At 33.6% G+C, this 11,150-nt stretch overlaps 2 protein-coding genes and 1 long non-coding RNA gene across 6 annotated transcripts in view; all 3 read left to right on the top strand.

Annotated features, from left to right (window-relative positions):
• The window catches only part of LOC111465539 (sugar transport protein 14-like), a 13,734-nt gene extending 7,289 nt beyond the window's left edge, over positions 1–6,445 (top strand). Inside the window, exon 5 of one of the 2 annotated variants that reach the window (XM_023109972.1) lies at positions 6,318–6,445. In XM_023109972.1, coding sequence (XP_022965740.1) covers positions 6,318–6,326 — 9 coding nt within the window. In that variant the 3' untranslated portion in view covers positions 6,327–6,445. Of the gene's footprint in view, positions 1–6,311 lie in introns of both variants that reach the window. The other variant, XM_023109963.1, reaches the window with a different exon arrangement.
• On the top strand, positions 1,099–1,529 carry LOC111465549. The gene is made up of 2 exons (XR_002714212.1): positions 1,099–1,289; positions 1,367–1,529. It is a non-coding gene; the product is annotated as an uncharacterized LOC111465549 (long non-coding RNA).
• Positions 6,446–7,072: 627 nt separating the features above from the next.
• LOC111465521 (probable glycosyltransferase At3g07620) lies at positions 7,073–10,769 on the top strand. 3 transcript variants are annotated; one of them, XM_023109952.1, is made up of 5 exons: positions 7,073–8,214; positions 8,350–8,555; positions 8,642–8,781; positions 9,248–9,593; positions 9,979–10,769. In XM_023109952.1, exons 1-5 carry the CDS (start codon positions 7,803–7,805, stop codon positions 10,645–10,647), a joined length of 1,773 nt encoding a protein of 590 aa, XP_022965720.1. In that variant the 5' UTR covers positions 7,073–7,802; the 3' UTR covers positions 10,648–10,769. The 3 variants fall into 3 exon arrangements, with proteins under 3 accessions (XP_022965720.1, XP_022965711.1, XP_022965703.1); XM_023109943.1 differs by having other exon boundaries at positions 7,073–8,555; positions 8,645–8,781; XM_023109935.1 differs by having other exon boundaries at positions 7,073–8,555.
• Positions 10,770–11,150: the final 381 nt, after the last annotated feature.

The following is an 11,150-nucleotide window of genomic DNA, read 5'->3' as shown; positions in this document are numbered from 1 at the left end:
TATTGTTAGTTGATGGTTTAAAGCATGACTTACTTAGCATTAGTCAATTATGTGATAAAGGTTTTAGAGTTGTATTTGATAAGAATAATTGCATAATTGAAAATGCTAGTGATAGAAAAGTTTTGTTTGTAGGAAATAGAGACGATAATGTGTATACTATTGATTTGAATGATTGTCCTACAAATGATAAATGTCTTTCGGTTTTGATTGATAACTCTTGGCTATGGCATAGAAGACTAGGACATGCTAGTATGTACTTGATCTCAAATATTTCAAAAAATTCATTAGTGAGAGGTCTCCCTCAACTTAAATTTGAAAAAGATAAAATTTGTGACGCTTGTCAAATGGGTAAGCAAACTAAGTCTTCTTTCAAATCTAAAAATATGATTTCTACTACTAGACCTCTTCAACTACTCCATATAGACTTATTTGGCCCTTCTAAAATAGCTAGTTATGGAGGAAATTATTATGCTTTTGTGATAGTGGATGATTTTTCAAGATTTACTTGGTTTTGATGATAAAACATAAGAATGATGTTTTGAAAAGATTTGCTAGTTTTGTAAAAAGAGTTCAAAATGAAAAAGGGTTTTTAATTACTAAAATTAGGAGTGACCATGGGGGAGAATTTAACAGTGTTGCCTTTGAAAAATTTTGTGAAGATAATGGTTTTTCTCATGACTTCTCCTCTCCAAGGACTCCTCAACAAAACGGTGTGGTTGAAAGGAAAAATCGTACTTTACAAGAATTTGCTAGATCAATGTTAAATGAGTATGATTTACCTAAATATTTTTGGGCGGAAGCCGTTAATACCGCTTGTTATATTTTAAATAGAGTTTTAATTAGACCTTCATTAAATAAAACTCCTTATGAACTCTGGCATAACAAAATTCCAAATGTTGGGTATTTCAAAGTTTTTGGTTGTAAATGTTTTATTTTGAACAACAAAGAAAAGCTTGGAAAGTTTGATTCAAAAACGGATATTGGTATTTTTCTTGGCTATTCATCTACTAGTAAAGCTTATAGAATTTTCAATAAGAGAACTTTAGTTATTGAAGAATCTATGCATGTGGTATTTGATGAATCTTGCAATAATATTTCTAATGAGTCTATTTGTAGTGATGATTTAGAAAGAAATTTTGGAGATTTACTCGTTAGTGACAACGGCAAAGAAATTGTTACGAGTAAAGAAGAGATGAGCTTAAAGGAAGAAGGTTCTTCATCAATGCCAAAAGAATGGAGGTATGCCTTGTCTCATCCCAAGGACTTGATTCTTGGTGATCTCGAACAAGGTGTGAAAACTCGCTCTTCTATTAATTTATTTAATAATCTTGCTTTTGTTTCTCAAATTGAACCAAAAAGTCTTAAGGATGCCGAAAATGATGAGTTTTGGATTTTAGCCATGCAAGAAGAGCTAAATCAATTTGAAAGGAACAAAGTTTGGGAATTAGTCCATAGGCCATCTAATACTTCTATTATTGGAACCAAATGGGTTTTTAGAAATAAAATGGATGAAAATGGGAATATCATTAGAAATAAAGCTAGGCTTGTAGCTCAAGGTTATTGTCAAGAGGAAGGCATAGATTATGAAGAAACTTTTGCACCCGTTGCTAGATTAGAAGCTATTAGAATGTTACTTGCTTTTGCTTCTTACAAAAATTTTGTATTATATCAAATGGATGTGAAAAGTGCATTTTTGAATGGTTATATTATGGAGGAAGTTTATGTAGAACAACCTCCCGGATTTGAAAATGTAGAATTTCCTCATCATGTCTATAAGTTGAAAAAGGCTCTTTATGGCTTAAAACAAGCTCCAAGAGCTTGGTATGATAGACTTAGTAATTTTCTTATTGGGAATGATTTTAAAATGGGCAAACTCGACACTACACTCTTTATTAAGATTAAAGAAAACGATATGCTATTAGTGCAAATATATGTGGATGATATCATATTTGGTTCTACTAATCCTTCTTTATGTGAAGAATTTTCTAAATGTATGCATAGTGAGTTTGAGATGAGTATGATGGGAGAACTCAGTTTCTTTCTTGGACTTCAAATCAAACAACTCAAGAATGGTATCTTCATCAATCAAGAGAAATACACTAAAGATTTGCTCAAAAGATTCAAGTTCAATGGAGGTAAGATTGCAAGAACTCCCATGAGCACATCCACTAAGCTTGACAAGGATGAAAAAGGTAAAAGTGTGGATATTAAAGCTTATCGAGGTATGATTGGATCTTTACTTTACTTGACCGCTAGTAGACCCGATATTATGTTTAGTGTATGTCTTTGTGCTAGATTTCAATCTTGTCCTAAGGAATCTCATTTACATGCCGTTAAGAGAATATTTAAATATTTGCTTGGAACTATTGATCTAGGATTGTGGTATCCTAGAAATGTTGAATTTAAATTGGTAGGATATTCTGATGCAGATTTTGCCGGAAGCTTACTTGATCGTAAAAGTACTAGTGGAACTTGTCAATTTCTTGGTAGTTCCTTAGTTTCTTGGTTTAGTAAAAAGCAAAATTCGGTTGCCTTATCTACTACCGAAGCGGAATATATTGCGGTTGCTAGTTGCTGTGCTCAAATTCTTTGGATGAAACAAACTCTTTGTGATTTTGGATTAAAGTTTCATAGTGTGCCTATATTTTGTGATAATACAAGTGCTATTAATTTAACTAAAAATCCTATTCATCATTCTAGAACTAAACATATTGACATTAGACATCATTTTATTAGAGAGCATGTGCAAAATGGACATATTATTCTTGATTTTGTAAACTCTAATAATCAACTGGCCGATATTTTCACCAAGCCATTGAATGAAGAAATTTTTTGCAAAAATAGGCTTGAGCTTGGTATTATTCGTTGTGATATATCTTGAATTTTATAATTTTTGAATGCATGTTGTTAGGGGGAGCCATTATGTCATTATTAAATGCATTCTCTTTCAATTGTTCATTTTGATGATTACAAAGGGGGAGAAAATTAAGAAAAATATGTTCTAAATTTGTTATTTTATAATTTATGAATCATTTACTTGGTGTTTCATAATTTCTTGAGGCATTAATATAAGGGAGAATATGCTCTTGAGTGAAATTTATGATAATATATTAGTATGTAGTGATATTATTACATGGATGTTGTATTATTGGTTTTTATGAATTTTTCTTTAAATGATTTGTCATCATCAAAAAGGGGGATATTGTTGGCTTATTGGCCCTTGATCTCACATTAATTAATTTCAATGAATTAATTATTGATGTTTTGATGATAACAAACCTACTTTTAATTATTAACTATTTTCAGTTTTTTGAACTGTCCACAGTATAAGGTCGGGAATAACGATTACAACAACTTTTCAATTACTCAAATCAGAGCTAAAACGAAGAAATTAGAGTCGAGACAACATACCCGACGTGATGATGTGGCAACAAAATCAAAATGATGGACAAATCAAAATATATCAAAGTATGACATTTATAATATTGGAAGAGTAACACATGGTGGAGTTTTTCTTATTATTACATTTCTAAATAAAATTATTTTTACAAATATAAATTTGAATATAACCGTTACTCACATCGAATTTTATTATTACTATATTATATTATTATATTATTATATTTTAAAATTTTGGTAGTTACTCACATCATTTTTATTATTATTATATTATTATATTTATAATAAATTTTGAATTACATTTTACCGTTACTCACATAACTTTTTATTATTATTATATTATATTACTATTATATTAAAATTTTGAAATAAATGAATTTAGAAAATTTTCTTACTTAATTACTTTTAATCTCCACCTTCCATTATTCCTAACACAATCCAATGGTCAATATTCAATCCTACATTTTGCCACTTTTCTCCTCTATATAAACTCATCTTCCCCACATTTTTAAAAGATACAACTTACATACATTCTTCAATCCTCATTTGTTCAAAGTCTCCATTGTTTATTGCTCTCTCCAAGCTTACAAGTTTATTTCTTTTCATCTTATTCTTGAGAGGGATTATTATTATATTGTGAGGAAATAGTTGTCAGTATCCCAAATTGTAAATCTACTCTTTGAGAGAGTTGTGGTGTGTTATTATCAAACTCAAATACTTGTATCGGTTTGATCCTGCGTCGTTGAAAGGATTGAGTTTGCTCTTGAACTCGTAAAAAGAGCGGTGTACCGGTTTGGCTCTGATCCGTGGAAAGAGTCGGAAAAGTTCTTTATTCAAATTCCCAAGAGGCGCTTGGGGAGTGGAGTAGGTCGAGTTTGACCGAACCACTATAAAACTACGGTGTCATTTTCTCTAACTCTTTCCTATTTAATTTCAAGATTATTATTATGTTTATTGCATGTTCTACTTGATTATTGTTTTGACTTGAATTATTTTGCTTTAGTAATTATCATCTTCTACTTATTTGTAAAAAGTTTTATCATTAGAAAAATTAATCAAGTTTAAACACTTTTATCGTTAAAACCCTATTCACCCCCCCTCTAGGGTTGCCATACCGATCCAACAGAGCTTTGGTGGCAATTACAGGAACTAGAAGAGGTAGCATATACTACCTCAACGGAACCACAATAATTGGGCATGCTGCTGTGGCAAGTTCGAAAGAACAAGACATATCGAAATTATGGCACATGCGACTCGGGCATGCTGGTGAGAAGGCGCTTCAGACACTGGTGAACCAAGGAGTTCTTAAGGGTGCCACAACTGGAAGAATTGATTTCTGAACATTGTATATTTGGCAAACAAAAAAATGTGAAGTTTGGTACAGCTATACACCAAACAAAGGGCATTTTGGATTATGTTCACACTAATGTATGGGGTCCCACAAAGAATGTCTCATTGGGAGGAAAGAGGTGGTTCGTCACCTTTATTGATGACTACTCGAAGAGAGTTTGGATGTATCCCATGAGGCACAAAAACGAGGTTCTCCAAATCTTCCTAGAGTGGAAGAAAATGGTAGAGAATCAGACGGACAAGAAAATCAAAAGGCTGAGGTCAGACAACGGGGGAGAATATACTTATGATCCATTCCTTAAAGTATGCCGAGATGAAGGGATCGTTCGACACTTCACTGTTCCTGGTAAGCCACAACAAAATGGAGTTGCTGAGAGAATGAACCAGACATTAATAGAGAAGGTTCGATGCATATTGTCTCAAGCAGGATTGAGTAAGGCATTTTGGGCTGAGGCTCTCAGTTATGCAGTTCACTTGGTGAATCGTTTACCTGTTTCTGGAAACGGTGGGAGAACTCCGCTTGAGGTATGGTCAGGTAGTCCTGTTAGTGATTATGATAAATTACATGTGTTTGGGTGTCCTGCTTATTATCATGTGACAGACTCAAAGCTGGATCCTAGAGCAAAAAAAGCCAAGTTTATGGGCTTTAGCAAAGGTGTGAAGGGCTATAGGTTATGGTGTCCAGAAACAAGTAAGATTGTTAATAGTCGAGATGTGACATTCGATGAGTCTGGAATGTTTTTGCAGAAAATTGAAAATAATGACGAGGCATTGAAGCAGGTGGAGAAGGTGGTGTTCTCTCCTGATGTGGTTGCTCCTACTGAAGAACCTATTGACCAGGTAAATAATAACTTTGATGTCTTAGAACAGAAAGAGCAAAGTCTGGAGGAGCAAAGCCTTGTAAATGAAAGAGTGGAGGAACCTGAGTCTATCGCCAAGAATAGACCACGAAGGGTAATTCGAAAACCTGCAAGGTTTGATGATACGATAGCATATGCTTTCTCTATAATTGATGGAGTTCCCAACTTACGTATTGAGGCTTGAGGTGGTAGCAACCAACTCAGTTATCAACTTGGAGATCTTATGACAAGGTGGAGATTGTTGTAAATTGTCATTAAGTTTTGATTTGTTTTGGAGATCTTATGACAAGGTGGAGATTGTTGTAAATTGTCATAAGTTTTGATTTGATTTGGTTTTTGGATTATATTTGATTTGGTTATTTGAATTAGATTTGATTTGGTTATTTGAATTAGATTTGATTTGGTTATTTGAATTAGATTTAGTCACACCAGGGTTTAGTTATATATCGGGATTTGATATCAGAATTTGGTATCGGAATTTGGGAGAGCTTTCGGAGTCACATTGTATTTGTTGAGTGACATGTGTTCTGAGTCTTTGTAGTGTGATAGTGAGATATTCACTTGTAATGCTTTGGTTTATTAGTGATTGGTTCGTGGATGTAGGGGAACTTCTCTCCGAACCACGTAAATATCTTAGTGCCTCTTTGTGTAAAATCGTTCATTGGTGTTGTGAGTACCTTTGTTCCGCTTTCGGCGCACAACACTCAACATGTGTAGGAACAATCAAAGAAATGGCTGTAATTTAGTATACAAAATGCTTTTTTTATGGTAAATTGCTATTTTGTGTTTATAAATTTCCGATGCATATTAATATGATCCAGCCAATATTATTCAACTAACTCTTAACCCAATTAAAACCAAACTTTAGGATCTTCCTAAATAACTCCCTTTTCCCAATGCTAATGACCTAATAAATATAAAATAAAAAATTTAAGAAATTAGTTAATACAAAATTAAAAATTTAAGAATCAAATATATATTTTTATGGCCCTAAAATCAATTATATATATATATATATATATATATATATATATATATATATATATATATATATATATATATAGTTTAATAGTTTAAGATCTAAAGAGAGAGATTTTTTTATTTATTATTTTCTTGAATTTAAAGATTAAATAAATACAAAATTAAAATTTTGAATACTAGATTTATAATTAATTTTTAAATTTTAGTAACTCTATTAAATATTTTAAAAATATTTTAGAGATTAAATAAATGCCAACTTAAAAAAAAATGGAAACTAAACTCATAGTTATTTTATAAAGTTTATGAACACAAATTTAAGATTTATGGATATATTAAATAATTTTTAAAACTTAAAAACTAACTGGATTTAGAAATAAATTTACAATTTAATTATATCAAAATCATTATTTATTTAAATTTAATAAAATCAATATTAAAAAAGCAAAATTGTTGTTCCACCCCTTTTTAGCTTTTGACGAGACGCTTGGAACGTAGAAGTTCGGATTCAGAGACGACTTCTCTGTTTCTGGTTAGAAATGGGCAAAATTGCCTTTTTCATCAAAGATTCGAATCTCCTTGATGTACCGGATGAGATTCAGGATTTGCGACTGGAAAAAATTGATTCATGCACCAATGGATTTGAGCTCAGCCCCACAGATGGCTCTGTGATAACCTTCCAATGATTGCCGCTTCATTCTCTCTGAAACGGCGGGCCAATCCACGTCCCAACATTAACGAACTCGTAAGCTGGTCCTCATTCAATATCCCTTCTTGCCTTTCTGGGTGAACTTCGTTTTTTCACTTGTCGTCATCTAGAATCTAGATTCTCCTTCAAATAGAGTTGGGACCTACCATTTCCCTGGTAAAAGCACTTTACAGATTCTTATAATTTTCCTTTCCTGATTGCAATGATCTGATGGAGATTTCGATTTTAAGAAACGAGGTATAATTATTAATCATTAGTTCATAATCAATGGGGATTCAGAACTAGTATGGTATATCTAATTTGTATCTGGGAAGAGAGGAATTGGTATATTTTGCACGCGTAAGTTGATTTGTTCGGTATGGTGCTACAGTCTACAGAAACAGATTTTTTATTCCGTCTATCGTGTATTGATTTTTATTGTGACTACCTTTGTTTAATGGAGATATTCGTCTATCAATTGTGCGATTTGGAATACTGACGAGGTAATTGGTTGGATTTTTGGCGATATGGAGATCCGGCGGCTTCTCATTATCATAATTATGATACTTATTACTCTCTTTTCTTTCCAATATTCTGTGTTTCAGTACACAAAAAGTTTAAACGATAAGGCCTCAACTCATATGATGGTTCAGAATGTCTGTCATATGAACAATTTAGGACTTTGTAGATTTGATACAGTTGATACGGGTATTAACAACTTGGATACAAAGGAAACTGTTGATTATGATACTAACAAAAAGGTAAGAAAAGAAGTTGGTGATTTGACATCAGAATTCTTGAAGAAAGAGTCCTTTGATGAGGAGGAAAAGAGTAATCTGACAGAGGATACTGTTATAAGGGAAACGAATGCAGAATTAAGTTACAGCCCCCTGATGAAGGGAGATGTTTTAGAAGATAGTAACATGACAGCCGATGAAGGTAAAGCCACTAGCAGTCCAGGTGTGAGTGAAATTGGAAATCAAAGCATAGTTGTTTCAAAACAATCCCATGGAACTATGAACAATAGCATTAAAAAGGTTGATCATACATATTCTAACATTTCAGCGACTCCAGATGCATCTGCTGGCCAAGAAGAGGATGCCAGAAGCAGTATGGAAGAATTAGAAAACGATGATGGAATTGTGCCAGGGAAGAAAGATTCAGTTGTCTTGAATGACAGAAAGGGGGGGCCAGACATATCAACATTGAGTGGGCCATTTATATCCATATCTCAAATGTATTCAAAGCTATCAAGGGCTCACAAGTCTTCTTGTTTGAAGGTATGGATTACATTTCGAGGTTCCAGATTTGGGTAACTGTAACCATCTAGAGTTCTAAAATTTTCACTCGTAATGACACTTGGTAGCAGAGGCGGCAATGTCCACAGACATCCCGACGTGACCGTGAACTACACTATGCAAGACGGGAGATTGAAAATTCTTCTGTGTTAAGGAGCACTCCAGGAATTAATGGCTCTATTTTCAGGAACATTTCCATTTTTACAAGGTAATCCAATACCTTAAAACATTTGGTGTTTTTCATTTTTCTTGCATCTTCCAATGTTCTTTGGAGACAATGCTGTGGTTAAGCACTCTTGATTCTGCCCAATGCCACTTACATTGAGCTTAGTTTCCTGAACTTTAAATGGTGAATAATACTCCCAAGCATATTTTTTCTTTATGGGGAAATGAAAGCAAAAGGTTAACATTTTTGTAAGGTTATATAGTCTACAGTTGAAAGACAAAGGCTAAAAATTTTGTTCTGAACATTTCTTCTTAAATCTCAGTCCTGTATCAGTCTCAAAAGGTTTAAACCATTTCCAGTTACCAAGCTTTACATTATCTGGGTTGACTTGTTTTATGAGAGGGACAGAGCATCTTTTGCAGGATTATTTTTGCTCATTCTCTTTTACCTTAGCGAAACATCAATCAACCTTTACTAAGGCAAAGCTTGTGGTTTGTCATCTTTGCAGGAGTTACGAGTTGATGGAAAAAATGCTTAAAGTCTATATATACGAGGAAGGAGAAAAACCCATTTTCCATCAGCCTATATTGACTGGAATATATGCCTCAGAAGGATGGTTTATGAAATTATTGGAAGAAAACAAAAAGTTTACTGTGAAGGACCCTGAGAAAGCTCATTTATTTTATTTGCCCTTCAGTTCACAGTTCCTAAGGGTCGCATTGGGAAATAAATTCCGCAACAAGAGGGATCTACAAAAACTTCTCAGGAAGTACATTGACTTAATTGGGAAGAAGTATCCTTTTTGGAAAAGAAATGGAGGATCAGACCATTTTCTTGTTGCTTGTCATGATTGGGTAGACATTCTTCAATCTCGCTAATCATATCAATTTAGCTTCAGTTCATTATTTGACAGTAATGCTTATGTGAATCAGATACGCTAGATGAAAATGAGTTTTCTTGCTAATTGTTTTGTAACAACCTGAAACTTAATGTTCTTTGCATTTGGATTGAGAGGAATAATAGATCAATTGAGATTATTTGGAAACTGGTTAGGTTTAGCGCTCTTTAAGGGCTTTGGTCACTAAATCTTTTTATAATTACGAGTTTCATCTTGTTTTTTTGGATTGGAGTCCCTTTTGGTTGTTAGAGTTGTAGCCCTTTCATGTTCTTTCATTGCATTCAATGGAAGTGTGGTTTCCTGATGCATTGTAATTATTGACTGATATAGATCAATTTCAGGCTCCCAAGCTCACAAAGCGTTTGGTGAAGAACTGCATCCGAGCACTCTGCAATGCAAATGCTGCAGCAGACTTCGAAATTGGAAAAGACACCAGTTTGCCAGTAACTTTTGTACATTCAATCGACAACCCCATAGATGATATCGGTGGGAAACCTCCTTCCGAAAGGACCACGTTGGCATTCTTTGCTGGGAGCATGCACGGTTATCTCCGGCCTATTCTTCTACACTACTGGGAAAACAAAGAACCTGACATGATGATTGTTGGCCCAATGCCAAATAGTATTGAAGGGAAAAGTGCCTACATGAAGCAAATGAAGAGCAGCAAGTATTGCATATGTGCTCGAGGCTATCAAGTTCATACGCCTCGGGTGATCGAAGCAATTCTCAACGAGTGCATCCCCGTGATTATATCGGATAATTATGTCCCTCCCTTCTTCGAGGTATTGAATTGGGAATCATTCTCGGTGTTTGTTAAAGAGAGAGATATACCGAATTTGAGAGACATTCTCCTCTCAATCCCAGAGGAGAACTACCTTGCAATGCATTCAAGAGTGAAAATGGTGCAACAACACTTCCTATGGCATGAAAAGCCTGCAAAGTATGATGCATTTCACATGATCCTTCATTCAATTTGGTACACGAGAGTGTTTGAGATCAAAACCAACTGACATAGACAAAGTTTGATTCTGGATTTAACAAGACACTCAATTATTACAAGGGCAGGCCTCATCCATGTTCCTAATGTAGTTTGTACAAGTCTTGAATGAGGGAAGGAAATTAGTTTTGGTTACTTGAGATTTTTCTACCATGTTTATATACATATGGATTAGAGTTAGGTTGGGGTGTGGATTGTTTAATCTGTCATTCTTATGATCGTCATATGTGGTATATAAATTTTGAGATAATTTTTAAGAACTATTTACCGTTCTAAATGTGAATTGTTTAATCTCTTATTCTTATGATAGTTATATATTTTGAGATAATTTTTAGATATTCTTTACCATTTTAAAGGTAGATGGTTTAATCTCTCATTCTTATTATGATCGTCATATATGTACCATAATTTTTAGGTAATGTTTACCGTTCTAAAGACGAAATTGTTTATTGTATATAAATTTTGAGATAATTTTGAAATATAAGATTTAAATTTAAATAATGCATAAATGACTAG

Source organism: Cucurbita maxima, unplaced genomic scaffold (assembly GCF_002738345.1).
Source record: "Cucurbita maxima cultivar Rimu unplaced genomic scaffold, Cmax_1.0 Cma_Scf00002, whole genome shotgun sequence".
NCBI classification, from domain to species: domain Eukaryota; kingdom Viridiplantae; phylum Streptophyta; class Magnoliopsida; order Cucurbitales; family Cucurbitaceae; genus Cucurbita; species Cucurbita maxima.
The sequence above is the reverse complement of the archived record's forward strand: the minus strand, read 5'-3'. Positions and strand labels throughout refer to the sequence as shown.

Coding starts and splice junctions, on each gene's coding strand:
- LOC111465521 (XM_023109935.1), top strand. CDS start 7,803: ATGGAGATCCGGCGGCTTCTCATTATCATAATTATGATACTTATTACT. Junction 8,782..9,247: donor AACATTTCCATTTTTACAAG/GTAATCCAATAC, acceptor TCATCTTTGCAG/GAGTTACGAGTTGATGGAAA. Junction 9,594..9,978: donor TTGTTGCTTGTCATGATTGG/GTAGACATTCTT, acceptor GATCAATTTCAG/GCTCCCAAGCTCACAAAGCG.